At 41.5% G+C, this 19,608-nt stretch overlaps 1 protein-coding gene across 1 annotated transcript in view; it reads right to left on the minus strand.

Moving 5' to 3' along the window:
* Positions 1–4,187: 4,187 nt before the first annotated feature.
* The window catches only part of LOC122542245 (casein kinase I), a 57,189-nt gene continuing 41,768 nt past the window's right edge, over positions 4,188–19,608 (minus strand). The window contains exons 8-11 of the mRNA XM_043679783.1: positions 19,150–19,342; positions 14,494–14,633; positions 11,865–11,926; positions 4,188–9,093 (exon numbers count right to left, since the gene is read on the minus strand). Coding sequence (XP_043535718.1) covers positions 11,894–11,926; positions 14,494–14,633; positions 19,150–19,342 — 366 coding nt within the window. The 3' untranslated portion in view covers positions 4,188–9,093; positions 11,865–11,893. The remainder of the gene's footprint in view (positions 9,094–11,864; positions 11,927–14,493; positions 14,634–19,149; positions 19,343–19,608) is intronic.

The raw sequence follows: 19,608 nt of genomic DNA on the forward strand, positions 1-19,608 counted from the left end.
TATTAGATGATATCAATTATATCATTGGGAGACGGTGGTATGGTGTCACAATTAATCCAAAAGGCCCAGAATGCTGCTGGAACATGGGGCCAAACTCCGTTAGTACATCCTAATGGAAAGTGGAATATAAACCCAACCTCAATAAGGGTGGCCATGAAACTACCAATCACTGCAAAACCCTCCCTGGTTCACTAATGCCCTTTAGGAAGGAAATCTACTGTCCTTACCTGGTCTGGCCTATATATGACTCCAGACCAACAGCCATACAGTTGATTCTCAACTACTGCCTGAAATGGTATAGCAAGCCCCTCAGTTCTAAGGAAGTTTTGGATAAGTAACAAACATTGGCCTTGCAAATTATTCCTGCACTTTAATAAAGAACAAATTTTTTTTAGGGGGGTGTGGTGTGGAGAAGGAGACATAGAAGTGATAAGATTTCATGATTTAAAATGTTTGACAAATAACAAAGGTAACATTGGCTAAGCACAATTTCCTTCTCCAAGGGAACTTTGCAAAAAGTGACATATTCCCCTGTATATGTAACACTTACCTTGTCTCTGCTAAGAGGGCTGTAACTCTGCAAATAGTAATACATCTAACTTCCAATGGGTTCCTACATCTTTGTAGTGACTTTGGTGCTGGTGTTTCCTGAGAGTTCCTTAAATACAGCACTAGCAGCAAAGCTGTTCTAATGATCATCCTTCCCTTGGCTACGCCAGACAGGGAGAAAAGCTGCAGGAATTTGTTGAAAACTGCAAGATATGCCTTCTTGAATAGAGGTGGCCTCTCTTCACACATCCAGCTGTGATAGCTTGCAAAGTCGAGCAGCCTTATTGCTCAGCTGATCTCAGAAGCTCGGGTGCCTGTTAAGCTTTGGAGATGCCAGTGTTGGACTGGGGTGTACAAAGTTTCAAAAAAAAATCACAACAGGTTCAGTCCAATAGATTTATTTGGAAGCACCAGCTTTCGGAGCACTGCTCCTTCATCAGGTGGTTGCAGAGTATAAGATCATACGACACAATTTTATAGTAAAAGAAAAAAACCTGGATTGTTGAAGTCTCTCATTTTTTAGAATGACCATGTTGGTTTCAATTCTCTCATAGGTAAATATCCAGAACGTTTTTTTTTAAAAAAAAAAGTTACATTCTCAAGTGAACCTTAACAATAGATGCCATGTCGTCTCAGATAATGCATTGAAGGTGCCCTGTATGAGGCTGTCAGCGCCCCAGTGATATTCAACAGTTTGTAGAGAAGCCGGTTAATTTGATCATCAAAATAACTTTCACTCCTCCTTCATGAATCAGTAGCCCCTTGATTTCATCACAATCAAACCATTGTCTATCAAGCAGACTGCAGAACAGATCACGTGAACCTCTTCATTTATCTTAAATTTGAAGCTAGTCCTGAAATGTGAATGCAATAGATTGAACTGCATCTGAAAGCAAAATTGGTAGCAATTATTACAGGAATTATAAACATTCCATTTTGAATAACTGGAGGGAATTAACCATGTTGTGGATTTGTGGCAGAAGTCATTCTCCAGCATATACCTACACAAAAGAAAACCCCATTTGTCACAGCTAACTTTAACAATATTATTAAATTTATTAGAACTCAAGTCATGAAATCATGAAAAAAAATCAATTTCTAAGTGAACTGCATTCCTGCATTGCTTGAATTTCAAAACTTCAATGCAGCACAGCACAATTATAAAGTTGACCAACTGCCTTCAATTCATTGTGAAGTAGATGCTATTTTAAAAATCAGAACTAAATACCAATTTCCAGGGTACCAAATCTACAGTGCTTGTCAGAATTTTAATCACATTTGTAATGTTAGAAAGTTTACATCAGTAGTGTTTCAGTTTTTTATAATTAACAATACCAACACTGATAATGTCAGTTTGCATGTGCAATAACTGCCCAAAATGTAGTTAGGATGACAAGTTTACATGGGCAATTTCCATCGAAATCACACAGATCTGTAAAATTCTAACACAGCTAGTCATGGTAAACGCAGGAAGGGCACTCTGATGACTGGGAAGTTCAGAACGGGGATCACACTCTAAGGATACATACCTATTTAAGACAGAAAGGAGGTAAAATACTAAACTAGGAAAAAAAAATTAATTCTTAACTGGAAGAATCTTTATTTGGAAATGGTGCCTCCTAGTTCTAAATTCTCCTCCAATTTGTTCAAAGAATTGTTGTTCCCTCCAGTTCCACCCACTCTCACGTATCGTTAAGACAATGCTTGGCAAATCTTTCTTAACAATCCGTGCAAATTTCCCCAGAAACCAATCTATTAGGGCTCAGATATCTAATTCTTTGAAGTTTGCATCGCATATAGGGTGGTTAAGGCAGCTTGCTTTCATTGCTCAGACCTTTTGAGTTACAGGAGTTGTAATGTTGCATTGAGGCGGTGCAGGATGTTGGTAAGGCTCTTCTGTAGTGGTGTCTACTTCTGGTCTCCCTGTTGGAGTAAGGATATTATTTAGCTGAAGGGGGTACAGAAGAGTTGTACCAGGATGTTGCCAGTAATGGGGGTGGGGGGTGGCTTGATTTACAAAGAGAAGCTGGGACTATTTTTTTCCCCCCCACTGCAGTGCAGAGGGTTGAGGGGTGACCCGAGAGAGGTTTATAAAATCATGAGGGGTACAGATGCGACGAATGGCAGGTGTCTTTTCCCTCGGGATGGGGATTTCAAGGCCAGGGCAAAAAGATCTTACAAAGATTAGGCGTGTTAGAATGTTTAATGACGCTTAGGTAAGTACATGAATAAGAAAGGTTTGGAGAAATTTGGGCCAAGTGCAGTCAGGAGGGACTAGTTAGTCTGGGATTATGGTTGGCATGGAGTGGTTGGACTGAACAGTCTGTCTCCGTGCTGTAGAACTCTTCCTGTATGTCAGAAGCTTTGAAGTTTATGGTCTCTTTCCAATGATATTAAAACATGGGGCTTCCTGTGGGGCATATAAATAAAATTCATATGGACATGAAGGGCCCCACTTTGGGACTGCTTGAATTTTAATATTTCCAAAATATCAAATATCTGAATGTTTTATCTCCATCACACATCCAGTTATTCTGCTTCACTCACATCATATCCTTAAATGGCTTATCGATACAACGTCTATTGGTTGCAAAACACTCAAGTCCATCCGGAATTACCTCTGTTGTCACACTTTCATTTTAGCATTGTCTGAAGTTGGTCTGGTTTCTTTCCCCAGTCTCTCAAGTTTCTGAAACAAAATTCTCTTGCTGCTGCAGTCATTTGTCTTTTCTGCAACTTCAATGACCTTCAGCTTAAATGCTGTCCTTTTTTTTTAAAATCCAGGAGGGCAGCTTCACATAAAATGTAGAAATTTCAAAACTCAACTCAATATGACGGTATTCCACAAGGTTGGTTGTCACCAGACTCACTACAAATTGGTATGAAATCACATAGCACAAAAAAAATCATTTCCTCATTGTAACATGTATAGAATAATATTTTGACACAACAGTTGATCTTTTTAGATTAGATTACTTACAGTAGTGGCCCAACAAGTCCACACCAACCCTCCGAAGAGCAACCCACCCAGACCCATTCCCCTACATTTACCCCTTCACCTAGCACTATGGGCAATTTAGCACGGCCCATTCACCTAACCTGCACATTTTTGGGCTGTGCTGTGGGAGGAAACCAGAGCACCTGGAGGAAACCCATGCAGACACTGGGAGAATGTGCAAACTCCACACAAACAGTTGCCTGAGGTGGGAATTGAACCTGGGTCTCTGGCGCTGAGGCAGCAGCGCAAACCACTGTGCCACCGTGCTGCCCTTGTGAAAACAGGGTCAACTTTTCCACAACATATGGAAAATTCCAGATTTTTTGGCCAAATAGGGGGCTGACCTTTACCCAAGATTGACTTTTACTAGCGTACATTGGTAAATACCATTCTTCCAGGTTACTAGATCTTTATGATACTAGTCAGAATTTAAATCACATCTCCACCAAGAGATCATAAGTTTCCAGTTTTGAAATGGGGTCATGGTACAAAAAGGTTGGGAGACCCTACATTTATAAGTGTTAAAACAGTTCCTTCTGGATCACAAAATCCAGAATTAAGCCCAGATAACTAATCCTGTATTGGGGACAATCTGGAACTTTAATTGAGCAAACAAACAATCAGCCAGACAAGACAGCAGTTGTGTTTTTCCTCTCCCTTTTATTTATAAGTTTTAAAATGTACACAAATAACAACCATATTAAATTGCATTGTAAATAACGTTAAATAGTGTCAGGAATAGAGAACTGTACATTAGACATTGATATGGAATAAGTCAGAGAGCACTTTTTTTTTAGAAAAAGGGGCAGTGGGGAGGGCAGTTCAAAGCATTTAAACATTTCAGCCAAATTTCACATTTAGATGGGTTTCCTCGAGAGAGAGAGAGAGAGAGAGCATAGAGAGAGAGAGCGAGAGAGCGAGCGCATCGAGAGAGAGCGAGCGCATCGAGAGAGAGAGAGAGCGAGCATCGAGAGAGAGAGAGAGCGAGCATCGAGAGAGAGAGAGCCACAATCCCCAAATAACACAGACAGAGAAACCTAGACATTATCAGCGGCAACACAACGGTCAAGTTACGAGAGATCCCCACTTCTTATTTTATTGAAAACATTTACCTCCTCTACCAACCCACCCCCCCACACACAAAATGTGTTCGTCTCACCGCCAATAGCAGTCAGTATCATGTAAACACGTCAAGGATTTCTTCATTTAAAAAAAAATCACTGATGGGTTTCTGGAGCTGAAACCCATAAGGTTATGCTGTGTTGCCTCCTCGGATCAGGTCAGACAAAAGCAACAACCACCACATTCTTCATACGGACTGAAACTGGAGTGAAAGCAACTGAACTGAGCTAGAAGTCTAAGGCCACTAATTGCCAAAATAGCCCCTTCCCTCCCAAATCTTGTCAATAGCCAAAATAAAACACACACGCACATACATTCATAAGATAGTGTGCAATAAATACAATATACAACAGGAGAGGGGGCATGTTTTGCAATTATGTTCGACTGGACATATGCTGGCACCCAATACATGAATGACACCGTGCGTGGTGCCAATCCTCAGCAATATTGAACAGTAAGACAGCAGCAGCCGCCACTTTGAAAAAACGAGGTCTGCTTTTCAATGCGACTTTGTTTTGTTCTCAAACTTCCGGCAACCATTAAATAAGGACTGGTCTTCCTCCTTTTAGTGTCAAGCAGTTAAGCGACAGGAATGACTGCTCATAGCTGACAAAAAGCTCCATTTAAAATTTCAGACCTGGAACCTCCATCTCCAGGCTGTATTTAGATACAGTATTCAAAATGAAAAACAAAAAAAAAAGACAGCAGAGTTTTAAAATGCAAAACAGCATAAAAACACAGCATTATCCAGTCAGTCATTCTGTAGGGAGAGAACTTCACCCAAAGTCCTGGTTTGGATTAAAACACCACCCTTCTTAGCGAAGGGACACCATTCAGATGGACAACCTAGTTTATAGTCCACATTATTTACGAAAGGATATGCTGACTGTTTGACACTGCCCTCCCCGATTATCCACCCCTTCTTTTTGCACAAATTAAAACTATGTTACACTGTTCGACGTCAGTACTAAAGCAACAGTTTTCACTTTACAATCAAAAAAACTTGCTATTTACACAAATACAAAAAAATCTCAAAAGTTATTTATGAAATACCAATGTTAAAAAAATCCATGGGAAAATAACTTAAGAATCGTGTGTATTAAATATAAAACCGAAAGAGTCAAAGGGCATGTTAGCATTGGTGCACAGTTAATATCTCAAAAAAAAAGGTGATATTCAAGTTTATAGTACAGGAGGAAAAAATGAAATGCTATTCTATACTTTCACTGTGGGATAAAATGTTACCAGGTGTCAACTAATGAGTGCGAATTCTGAAGGGAGGTACCTTGGAGGGGGCAATAAATTATTTGCTGCTTCCAAACTGATAAGCATTACAAATGGACCCACCCATGTTTGGCTCCAATGTTTCAGACACCAGTTCCTGATACACAATGGGCAGACACCCCTGACTCCCATACTCTGAAGCAACATCCCCCGACATTCCAAGAGGGGTTGGGGAAGAAAGAAACCCTCCGTCCCAGGTTTGTATAAAGTCCAATAAATGTCGACACTGGAAAAAGATTTCTTGGGAGTTGGTGGAAGAATAAAAAAAAGAAAATGTCTTTAGCTCTGTTGTTCTTCCCCACCTCCCCTTTCAGAAGAGGTCACTACATGAGGGAACTGAATTCTAGTGCTACGTTCAGAGTAAATTCCTAAGATAGGTCCCCTGTCACAGTCGTTGCCCATGCCTAGAAGAGGTCTGTCAAAACTTAAGCAGGTGTGCAATTGATTTGCAAACTAGGGAAGGGTCACATTTTACTTCGCTTATATTCAAAATGTCTGACCCATTTCCTCAGATCAATCTCCTCCCTTTTTACCCCATTCTGTGGGATCATGGATACACCAATAATTTGGAAGGGGTTCTGGAAATCTTACCAATTCCTTGATACAAGAGGTAGTAGCACCAATCTATGTCCACAGGAACATCTTTTGAAAGACAACATTTGAGGCACATATCCCACCTCCCACATCTCTTGGTGCTTGGGAACAAAAAAAAAAGCGTATCTCGAGCCTTACTCAACTGGGCATAAAGTCCCAAGGGAGCCTAGAGGTTTGGCTGAGCTTCCCTTCGCGTTTCTGGCTGCTGAATTTGCAAGAATTTCACTGAACACCTTTAGGAAAAAGACACACGCACAGTGCACACATACACAATAGTTATTCACACATTTACACCTGCATCGGAAACATCCCCTTTAGCAATTGCCTGGGTCTAGTTATAAAGTTAAAATAAAAAAATTGTAAACACATCAACACGCTAAAGCCGACAAATAATTCAGCACAATGATTTCTTTCCTCTGACCACTTAGGATCTTGCTCGAAGCAGTCATCTCTGCACTATCTCACCAGAAAGGTTCGACGGGCTGATGCTTTGGCAGGTATGCTGGCAAGTGCTTCCTCCCCACTGGCACCCACCCCTATACTATCCACTCCCTCCCACAAAAATATTCATAAGCTTCAACACAGTATTTCTGATCAGCGAAAAGTGGCTTATAAAGCACGGTTGCACAATGTGGGAAAAGAATGAGGCAATACTGCTGAATATTAACAAGCATGGGATCTGGGGAGCAGTCCACCCTTAGATCAGGGTCTGACCATTTGGAACCAATCTGGAGCAGTGAAAGGAATCCAAGCAGCTAACACTGCATTAACAGACCAAAGTATTACCGCAAACTTAGATAATTAGCCTTAAGAGCTTGACAGTGCCCTGCTGCAGTCTTCCCTTCCATTTTCCTTTAACAAATACCCCCGAATGGTGCCACCGTTTGCTTGTACCTGGTTTTGAGGGATAGGAGAATGGTCCTTAGAGCTGCTGGGTTACCAGTGGTGGGGGGGATTAGCTATCTGACATCTAAAAACAAAAGGGAGTTCTATTTAAAATTTCTCTCACTACAAAGCAGTCTTTCAGATTTTGTGCAGTTCAGAAGCACTCAGATACTCCCTTTACGTAGCCAAGTAGAGACCCCACATCCACCCAACACCAGCAGAGAGAAGCAGTCAGAGGAAATGACCATGATGTTTGAGAGGAAAAAAAAATCAAATTCACGATTTACTAAAAAAAAACATTAATAAACATTAATATAGAGTGCCAGTTTGCCATCCTTAAAACCTGCGTAGATCAATAGGTGGGGTTGGCAAACAGGAATGTGGCACTGAAATGTTATACCTGGATTAAAATACCCTCATCCAGATTTTCCTGCACACCCAGCCCCACCCCTGAAAATTTACCTTCCTTTTTAAAAGGAAACACGACAAACGGAACACTATAAAGCTTAAAAAAACCCGACAAAATAAATATATACATTCTTCAGAAATTAGCAGCCAAGGCGGTTCCATGCCACTGGTTTTGTCAACACTATATATACTATAATACATACACACACATATATATAAAATATATATAGTTGACACAAGAGGACAAGCAGATGTGATTGGACTCTCACTCTTTAATGAGTGTTTGCTGAGAGATTTCCCCCAATCCCTTCACAGGAATAGTGCTTTTTTAAAAAAGAAAATCAGACTGCTTTTTTAAAAAAATATATGCAAGAGTTTAAAATGCAAAGGTCTAGTCACCTTGCATACAGATAAAAGACTAAATGATATTAATTTCTGTATTACAGGATTATGGAAAAAAGGAGATTGAAATTTTTTTTCTTGAACACAGGAGGGTTAGATGGCTGAAAACAAATCCTTTATATACATGAATCCCAATGCGGTTATCTGAAAGGAACAATTTCATCACCGCTTTGACCACAGTGGCCCACAATTGCAGTACGAGGCATTGATGGCTAAGCTGCTTCTGGGATAGGTCGCTAAATGGATGTGGTTTGGGGGGGGGGGGGGTGTTAAGTGTATGAAAATGACCAGACTTGGCATCACCAGCACAAAGGCTACTGTGTGTCCAGAAAGGAGCTAGTCAACATCATTTTTTCAAAAAATAAAAATGACTTGTTTTCTCTTTCCTTCACCTCCTACCATTAACTGTACCGCAGGAGGTGAACACACACTCAGAAGGGGAGGGAGGGCGGTGTTTGAAAGGAGTAGTTTGGGGAAGAAATAGATAGGCAGCTTATTTATAACTGACAGGTGGGAAGCTCAAAGGCGTTGACTGTTTGGAGGGTGGGAGGCAGAACTTCTTTCCAGAACAGAGGAGAAGTTAAATCTGGGTTTTCTTCCAAAAGAAAAGAAAACTTCCAAGCAAACGGGGAGTTGGGGGGGAAAAAAAGTATATAATAAATCTGAGGTGATTGACACAAGATCACTGAAAGCGTGCTCAGACTGAGACGGAGGAGTTTCGTCCTCTATTCTCGCACAAATAAAAGAGTGGGTGAATACGAGCCCTGTTCTGATATCCTCCCTGAAGGCTCCATCGCAGTGGTCAATGTTGGAGAAGTCGCTCCGTCATTGGCAGAAGTCAGCGAAGGAATCTGGATGGCAGGAGAAAGCAAGTTCAGTGTTACTCAAACACCATCCCGATCAAAGCGCACCCCCAAAAGCATCATTCAAACCTCTGTCATCTGGGATAAGAACAAAATAAAGTAAGGCTGGAAAAAAAAAAATTCAGGTCAGGCAGCAGCTGCAGAGAAACACAGCGTTAACATCATTCGCAGATATAGTCTCTAATCTTATCGTCACATTGAAAGACCATTCCATAAATTCTACTCCCCATATCTAACATTCACACAGCTATTTTATGGTCTTCTGCCTAGCTCTTGACTCCTTCTCAATTAGCAGAGTGTGAACAGAGTTACACCCAGCAAGCACTAGTTCTGCATTATCACTGCGAGGTCACTCAGGGAGCTAAAGCCCTCTGTAAATGGCTGGTATACTTTAGTGATGCTAGTAAGTGGAAAAACAAAAACTAATCAAGGGCTAGATTAGAGTGGTGCTGGAAAAGCACAGCAGGTCAGGCAGCATCAGAGGAACAGGGGTTAAAAAAATTTATAAAATTTTTTTAAAGAAGCAACGTTTCAGACAAAAGCCCTTCTTGCCCGAAACATCGATTTTCCTGCTCCTCGGATGCTGCCTGACCTGCTGCGCTTTCCCAGCACCACTCTAATCAAGACTCTGATCTCCAGCATCTGCAGTCCTCACTTTTGCCTAAAAACTAATCAGGGCCTGGCAACCACTAATGGAGGTGTAGGGGAGGATCATGTCTCCACTTCCAGTCCTGGAGGCTTCAGTGCTCAAAGAAGAACTTGGGTGTAACCACTACCTCATGCTGAAGAGTCCTTTCCCTGCAATTCCCTACACAGCCCTTCACTGACAGTTGGCATGAGAGACCACATGAGACAGAACATCAATGGAGATGGGAGCAGCTGTACCAGTGCTTTCTTTGGCAAGCAGTAATAGAGCAGCAAAGGTAGCCTTAATCTCAAGCAAAGACTTAGAAGATTAGTTCACTCTAAACCCCCTCCCCAGTCTTGGTCATATGGTAAGTGCAACAGTCAACACTCACTAAAAATAATATTTCAGCAAGAAACCCACACTTCCAAGTGAAGAGGCAAGAAGGAAGTTCAGATTATATACAGCCTGTAAACATTAGAATTTAACACAATACACCATATTATTTGAGATGATATATACCTGCTAAAGCTTAAAGGGGGAAGAGGAACTTCCAAGCTAATGGGTCAATGCACTTTAAATAACTTGCACTTAGCAAACCTTCTCAAAATATAACCAATACAAAGATTGTCTGAAATCTTTCCAGCAAACGGCAACTGATGTTCTGGATGTAGGCTTGCTCACTGAGCTGGAAGGTTCATTTCCATCATTTCATCACCATACCAGGTAACATCTTCAGTGAGCCTCCAGACGAAGCACTGCTGAGGGTTACCCACACATATAAATAGAAAGCAGGAATCATCAGCTTTCTATTCCTGCTTTCTATTTATATGTGTGGGTAACCCTCAGCAGTGCTTCGTCTGGAGGCTCACTGAAGATGTTACCCAGCATGGTGATGAAACATCTGAAAATGAACGTTCTAGCTCAGCGAGCAAACCTACATCCAGAACGTCAATCTGAACTACAGGTCTTCTCAAAACTCACTAGGAAAAGATGCTACATTTATTGCTCATTTTAAACTGAAGTTTGGCAGGTTCCTCTTAATCAAAGATATGAAGGAATATGAGTCAAAGATGGAATTAGGTCACAGATCAAGAGGCTGAAGGGTCTGCATTGCTAAAAGGAAGTCCTAACCACATCTGGAATTGGACATCAGATAGCAAGGAACAAGTACTTGCAGTTACATATCAGGAGAGTCAGATGTACAGCACTGAAACAGACCCTTCAGTTCAATTTGTCTATGCCAACCAGATACCTAAATTAAATCAGTCCCATTTGGCCCAGATCCCTCTAAACCCTTCGTATTCATATACCCATCCAGATGTCTTTTAAATTATCCAAGTGTACCAGGCTCCTTTGGTGCAGGACAAAAGATTAAATCCGAAACCTTCCAACGTGAATAGCTTACTAACAGCAGTTATCAGTGCGGTGGACAAAAACCTCCAATATGTTGTACCTTAGGATTTTCAGTGCAACACCAAATATAAACTTGAAAATATGCAATTTGTCCCCAAGAGGTCACAGCACAGACCTTTCTGTCAAACTGCTCCAAAAAAAAAAAAACCTCCAACTCCATTTAGTCTTACCATATTCTCAATCTTCTATTTCTTTCACCCATATACTTCTCTAGCTTCCCCGTAAAATCTGCTCATTATTTGATACTATACCAAGTTAAGCCATCAGCACAAGTTTCTTTAAACTAAATGATGGAAACTCCTTACGTAACTTGGACAGAGACACAGTATAGGTAGGGAAGGCAGTGATGGAGTGGTAATGTTACTCAACCAATAATCCAGAATCCAAGCTGATTTTTTGGGAATGAGTTTGACTCCTCCCAGGGCACGTGATGAAACTTGGAGTTCAATAAATAGCTGGAATTAAAAAGCTGGATGGTCACATTGTTACCACTGCCGATTGCTGTGAAAATCCACCTGCTTCACTAATGCCCTTTAAGGCAAGGAAATCTGTACTTACCTGGTCTGGTCTCAGCAGTGACTTGTGACTGCACTCAGACTGCAGAACCAACCAGGTGATGGGCAACAAGGGATGGACAAGGACCAACCTTGCCAGGGACACTCATTCCACACAAAAAAGAAAAAAAATAAACTTAACAGGGTAGGTTATGGCCACTCACCAAACTACCTGCTGGTCGAGGGACACTAGTCACTTTGCCAGATGTTCAAAGGGCATGCTGGTCTGTAAAGAAAGTAAACAGATCATGAGTGTAATAATAACAACCCTCTTGAAAAAGGAATATAAAAGCTCTGACCATGGAGAAGCGAACAATAAACAGGAATTTGCATCGCCTGTCAATTCATCAGTGAGTGACAAAACATTGCTCTCATACTGGTGCTAGCCAGGTGACCCCCTCCTCCCCTTTCCCCACCCCCAATTGCTTAGTGCTGCCACCTTCACCTACAGGTTTGGAATCCTGCCCACTTGATACTGAGGTCACTTTGCATTCTCTACTCGGTGACTTATATCTGAATACCTCCCCTCCCCAGCAACACAAGGCATCAGAAAATGAAGAGTTAAAGGGGTCACATTTTAATGCCCAGTTCTGGTGACATCTAGGGCAGATAAACATCGGAACTTGGAGTGGCCATCACTGACTTCCTGGTTGGGGGAAGGAACAGGAAGGCAAGCCGAGTTCTTACTGCCTGAGGAACTGTACTAGAAACAATGGGGCTATTGGATTTTGATCAAGGAAGGAATCTCTTTCAGCTGCAAGATGGTAGCCACAGAGACCAAGGAATTGGTCATAGAGGGACGTCAATCCATCAGTATTCACCGGATCATCATGCAGCAGAGATCACGCAAACATCAATAAAAATGCGCACACTTTCCATCTGGAGAACAAGAGTTTGAAATGAAAAAAGTGGAGTTGTGTACTCATATGTGCCAATGTGTGTAAATGTGCAATAATGGATACACACATCCCAATCCAATTCAATACCGAGTTAAAGCAGTCAGGTTGTCCAGCGATACAATTTCAGCCTTTTTATTACAGCAACTCTAGGATGGGCCAATAGAGGGCGGCAAAGAGCTGTAGCACTTCAATTGACTACCCAGGTCTCAGCGCACAGGCATTGACAATATGTACATAGTTATGAAACAGATCTAGGCATCTGGTTAACTCACATTATGTTCCGTACTACAAAACAAAATACACTTGTGCACACCTGAAGGGGATGAAATTGCAACAGAAGCACAGTTACTACAGATGCTGGAAATGAAAATAAAATTCTGGAAACATTCAGCATCTGCAGAGAGAAAGAGTTAAGGCTTGATGTCTCTTATTAGTTGTTACAAAAAGGTGACTAACCTAGAACATTAACAGTTCCTGCCCTCTGCACAGATGCTGTCTGACTCAAGTACTTGCAAGTATTTGCTGCTGCTATTAAAAAACTCTGCCCCTTAACTGACTCCTTGACAGATCTTAATTTTGTTTCCAGAATAGGACCATTTTCACTTGGCCAGAACAATGGATCTGCTACAATTAGCCATACACTCGGGCGAAGGTTTTTCAAGGAGTTAATGTGGCTATTCCTTGCTGGACAGGATCAAGCCGCGATGGCCACTTACTCATTGGCACCAGCACTCACCGTCACCTCTTAGTAAAGTTACTAGAATGCCAGAGGACCACACAGCTGCTCTCTTAATAAGGAGACAGAGACGTCTGGTGGTGGCTTACCTAGAGACAAACCACACTTCAGGCAGGGTAGAGAAGGCAGGGCCTTCACGGTCACTACAGTAGTGTGGGAACTGAACTGGTGCTGTTGGCATCACTGCAACACAAACCAGCCAACTGAGATAACCATTAGCATAGTCACCAAATGACACCAGAGTCCAGAGGAAGTCAACAACACTAATGATGAGAGCAACATAGCCAACCCTTTATAAAACAATAAAAATTGCAACACAGCTTTTTGGTAGCTCCAGAGTCCCAGATTCTCTGACAGTGCTGTTACAGTTCACTCAATCAACATGCACCTTTTAAGCTTGTTGGTGTAGTTTGGAACAATGGGTAGGGATGGTAGATCTTTTCATCTCGTGGGTGACGAGGAACGTCTCCCACTCTTAAAGGCCTGTCACTGTCGCGTATGGGAAGGATTTGAAGGTCAACACTCAGCTAGTTTGGCCACTTATTGAATGTGTCTTCCTTGTTCATCAAGCCCCAGAGTGGGACATGAACCTGGACCTTCTGGCTCAGAGGCAGGGGTATTACAAGGACTTCCTTCTAATACTACTCAGACCTTGAACTAGCTTTCGAGGCACAAAGATCAGATAGGTCAATATTAATTGTCTTATCGCTAGCTGCTGTGGTGACATGTTTGGTGCTTTAGTCAGCATGAGACTGGAAGATTAATTGTGCATGCATAGCACGCTTCCTATTAAAGAAAACGAACGTACAAAAGTTGGGATTTTGTCACATTAAGCTACTAGCTTGGTTAGTTTTTCAGACGTTTTAAAAAAAAGTGATATAAACAATTCAAATCAAATTGTGGTGGAAATCAAATTCCCTTTTACATTTAGCCAGGCCTCCTGCCCAGTAAAAGAACTATAATACCCTAATGCCTGTACTTCTAATAGGCTCAGATGGAAGTGCTAGACTCAAGATGGACACTGATATTGAATCGGTGTATTTCTCAAAATTTTCCCAAACTCCACCTCCCATCCAGCAAAGTCAATTAAAAACAGAAGCCAGGAGAGGGGGCTGGGGGAATTACACACAGATGAAGGACAGTGACAACCCCACTTACCTGTGATGCTGAAATCCGTGAAGCATCTTGCCGTGCTGTGAGATCAGAGGAAGAAACGTTAGCGGGAGCGCCTCGATGTAACCTCATGCTCACTTTGCGCTCTCTCTCAGCCCGAGAGATTGGTCTCGGCGAAGTATTGGCTGCAACCAACAGGAAGAGAAAAGCACTTTGTTAAACTATCTTTTGTCACATAAGGAAGGGGGAAAAAAAAAGGTTTCCCGTTTTGCAACCAGACAACGATTGAGATTGTTTAACTGGAATGTTCAGCTTGGCTGATCCTGCAAGGTCGAAGTGGTACTGAGCCGACAGCCAAGAGGAAAGCTTCGAGGCCACTTCATGGTTGTTATATACAGTGCTTTTCAAAACACAAAAATGCTCTGTTTCAGAACTCCCCACAGAACTAAGCTTTCTACATTCACTTTAAATGGCCTGATCAACAAATCTATTTCCTGTCCTTTCCTATGCAATCAAAAAGAATCTACCACATGGTCTTTTCATAAGCACTCAAAGTACAAGCTAAGGGGACCGTGCACACAAGTGGAACCTTCAACACCAGTAAGAGCTGACAGCAAGCATGAGGGAGGAAGAGAAGAAGGGCTGCACTCAGGTTTTTAATCCCAATGACACAACCTCGAGTACATAAAATCTACAGACATTTTATGCTATAGTTTAGCAAGTGCTAACTGATCTCTCCGATAGAGAAGTGGGAACTCCTAGCTCAATTAAGAGCTGCTTCCCAACTGTAGTTCTATTTTACCAACAGCTGAGGGACCTTCCATTTTTTGGAATCACTGGCTCACCATGTTGTTAAAACTGGATGACATTAACTGTTGTTATTGTGTGCCTGAATCACTCTGAACCCCAATGGTTACTATCCTGATGCTGCTCGAGTCAGTGATCTTAGGTCAAGCCAGCTTTTGATTGAAACAGTAAAAGTGCCCTTGCATTGATAAGGCTCCATGGTGTTGTTTAAAATTGCTCCGATTGAAAGTTGTGCTCTTGTAGAACTGTGGTGCTTCTTGACTTCTCATTCTTCTCAAAACAAGAGAAGCATAAACCTTTTGGCAAGCAAAATTGTTTTTAGAAATTGAGTTAAATACGAAGGGTGTTAACAATATGTACAAAATGTTTTTTGGATAGTTATCTGAAATTTGCTTTTAGATTTTGATCAAAATGTGGGTAAGGTTTCTTCTCGACCTCAGCAGTTTGTTATTCACACAGAACTGCATGGCTTGTTTGTCTCTAACATTTTACCACCACCAAACATATAGCGTTTTCTTAACAGAACACTTCGAACCAGTTTACTAAGCAGTTTTGATTTACTACAGTACGACAATCTCTCAGTTGCAAGAGTTGCTGATTACTTTTGTTTTCCAACTGGACAAAGAACTAATGGAGCATGCTTGGCAGTGCCTTTGAACATTTGATGTTTGGAAGTTTGTCTGAAGCTTCGTTTGATTTATTTTTTTAAATAACCATACTTAATGAAGTGCAGTTGGAGGACTTTGTGCCAGGGCCCAATGTTAACTGGTTGTTGACTAGCTAACCTATTGTATTTCCTCATTTGGCCTGCCAGTTTTATGGGCTTAAAAAGGATTACAATTTTGGTTTTCATAAGTAATAGTATTTTGGAATCCGGAGAGGTGACAGAGGTTTGTATCATCAGTACGCAAGCCTCATATGTACACTTGTTTGATAACTTCCATCAAACATGGCAGCCACAACCCACTGTTCACTGGTCCAAGGTTAGGGTGTGTATTTTTTTTTTTAAAAACAGACCATTGCTCATTTTGAAGCCAGTTTGTGTGAAATACGTTATTCTGTAACCTTAATAGTGGAACATGAGACATTATCGACATGGAATCGGCTGCCTTCCCAAGTCCAAAGTTTCCAAAGGCCACATTTGCTTTCCTGATCTCTTGCCAGCCCGAAAAGTGAAATTGTAATATCGATAAAGTTGCTCAGACAGCTAGAAACACGCACTTGTTTAAAACAAACTTATAATGAATGAAAAGTTTAAGTGTGAAGAAATCATTCCATTGTTGAGGCTCAAACTGCCTCTGAGCACCATGTACTATTGCAGCTCATGCACCATTTCAATCACTGATACCTCTGTTTGTATGCTGTTTGTTAATGTATTTGTGTTTAGAAAAATAAATTATAAAGCAAAAAGTAGTGGTTTCTTTGTCTTTTATAAGAGTGCTCATATGCACCTGCATATTCAGCATCATTCTATAGCACTTTGTAGGAAACGACTATGCTGACTGTAGTGATATCTTTATTAAACAATTTATGGTTTGGATCAGTGGAACAGAAATGGTGGTGTGGACACTGACACGATATAACTATAATAAAACTGGAGCAACATAGCATTTCTCTTCACCCTGTAATTATTAAAATGTACATTGCCTTAATGTTTGGTGTGGTTTCCCTTGGAATAATCCTTTTGTCAACTAATAGTTTTGGCTACTGCAGATAAAAGTGAGCGATTCTCTTTCCCAATGATTAGGAATGTTAAATGAATGTAATGGAAGTTTTGACTGACTTTCTTTGTAGGAGAATTAACTCAGTTGAAATCTTCAGGATTGAGAGAAATTGGTAGAATTGATCCTGCCACTTGTTCATTGATCTTTAATAGTAAATATATTTATAGTGTGCTGCTCATTTTGTGCTTCATCTGTATGCTTTGCATGAATAAGGAGGACAGATTACCACTCCAGTTTATGCATTCCCTTGAGTTTGGAAGATTAAAGAGTTGTCCAATTGAAATGTTTAAAAATGATGGAAAAATTTAAATCAGCTGAAAAAAATGCTTGCTCAAAGTGGGGAATCTAGAACTATAGAGGCACTATTTCAAATTTGGAGCTGGGCCATTCAGGAATAAACTCAAGTATTACCTCACAAGGTAGTGGAAATCAGCATTTCTTTGCCTACAAGGCTATGGATACTTAGGTCTGTTCAAGTGTATTTGATGAAGTAAGTATCTTAATATAAATAGCGTCCACCATGAGCTCAGTTACTTACCGATCAATTTTTTGTTTGCAATATAAAAATATGTAGGACTGAATGATGTCTGGAACAATATGTTGATATAATTAATTACCGTGGTTGAGGGGATAAATATTGAACATTACAATCATGTGGAAGGATGCTGTGAAACTTGAAAGGGTTCAGAAAAGATTTACAAGGATGTTACCAGGATTGGAGGGTTTGAGCTACAAGGAGACCCCTGGATAGATTGGGGCTGTTTTCCCTGGAGTGTTGGAGGCCGAGGGGTGACCTTATAGAGGCTTATAAAATCCTGAGGGGCATGAATAGGGTAAATGGACAAGGTCTTTTCTCAGGGATGGGGGAGTTGAGAACTAGAGGGCATAGGCTTAGGGTGAGAGGGGAAAGATATAAAAGGGACCTAAGGGCATGATTTGGAGATGCCAGTGTTGGACTGGGGTGTACAAAATTAAAATCACAGAACACCAGGTTATAGTCCAACAGATTTAATTGGAAGCACTAGCTTTCCTTCATCAGGTGATGCGAAGGATCAGCATTCTGAAAGCTAGTGCTTCTAATTAAACCTGTCGGACCCAAGGGCAACGTTTTCACACAGAGGGTGGTGCTTGTATAGAATGAGCTGCCAGAGGAAGTGAAGGAGCCTGGAACAATTACAGCATTGAAGAGGCATCTGGATGGACATAGGAATAGGAATGGTTTAGGAGGCATATGGGCTGGCAAATGGGACTAGAGCAGATTAGAATATCTGGTCAGCATGGACGAATTGGACCAAAAAGGTCTGTTTCCGTGCTGATTATCTCTATGACGCATTGAGGACCAACCACTGCATCACTTATAGTATCACCTGCCCTTATCAGAGTTTTGATGAACCCAGTGGTACTGTACCTCCCTTAGAACAGTATCCCTGAATGACACTTGCAAAAAAGAGTGTTTTCCTTTAAGGTGGAGGTGAAGAAAAAATGTCCGCTCAACAAGTTGAGAATCTGGAGAAGTGTTACCCAGAGAGCAGTGGAGCAGGGCTGAATATTTGAGGATACATTCTTGACAAATAAGAGCACAAAAGGAGATAGAGTAGGTGGAAAGTGAAGCCGAAGCCACAATCAGGATTAAATACAACTGGCGTGAGGGGTCAAATGGCCAACCTTTGCTCTTAATATGCATGTTCTTGAAGTTTTTAAAATCAGTCATGGGATGAGGGTGCCTCTAGGTAGGCCAGAATTTGTTGTCCATCCTTAAAATTACCAGAGGGCAGTTAAGAGTCAACACATTGCTGTGGGTCAGGACTCACATGTAAGCCCGACTAGGTAAGGGTGGCAGTTTCCTTCCTTAAAAAAGGACATTAGTGAACCAGATGGGTTTTCCCTGTCAATCAGCAATGGATTCATGATCATCAGACCATGCATTCCAGATTTTTATTGAATTCAAATTCCTCCATCTGTCTTGGCAGGATTCGAACCCAGGTCCCCAGAACTTCATACCACCAGGCCATGGCCTCCCCTTATCTACTGCAATAGTGCTTTCAACTATATTATGCTGTTTTCAGATGATTCAACCAACTATGTGGGAGGGTCTGAATATCTAAACCTATAACGTCTTTAAAAAGCAGCCCGTAATATTGTTGTAGAAGTGAATTAAGAGAACACTGACCAGACTGCTGTGCTCTTGTCGCCTGAGTGGGCAGCACTGCATCTTGTCCGTTCCGTAACCGGTTACCCACTGCCCCAGCCCCCGTTCCCGGTGGGAGGGCTCTCGTTGCCGAACTGCGGGTCTGTACTACACGCTCTTCCCGTTCGTGATCTCTGCGCTCGCGCTCACTTTCCTCTGGAGTCCGCCCAGCACCCTGTAAATCAGGGAAGGTGGTGTCAGTAAGCTCATCCCAGAGCAACTCCACCATTTGTTTGGTGGTTACGAGTCAGAAGGAAGGAGGGATTAAGGAAATTAAAAGTATCATAAAATGGGGATAGCTAAATAGGAAATGTGGGGCGATTCTAGCTGACTGCAAAATCCAAGTCAAGCGCTTTGGCAGATGGGTTTTAAACAACCAATTCACTCAAATCTCTCATCAAAAGCAGTGGCCACAGTGCCTTCCACATCAAGACTGTTCAG

Source organism: Chiloscyllium plagiosum, chromosome 39 (genome assembly GCF_004010195.1).
Source record: "Chiloscyllium plagiosum isolate BGI_BamShark_2017 chromosome 39, ASM401019v2, whole genome shotgun sequence".
In the NCBI taxonomy this organism is placed as follows: domain Eukaryota; kingdom Metazoa; phylum Chordata; class Chondrichthyes; order Orectolobiformes; family Hemiscylliidae; genus Chiloscyllium; species Chiloscyllium plagiosum.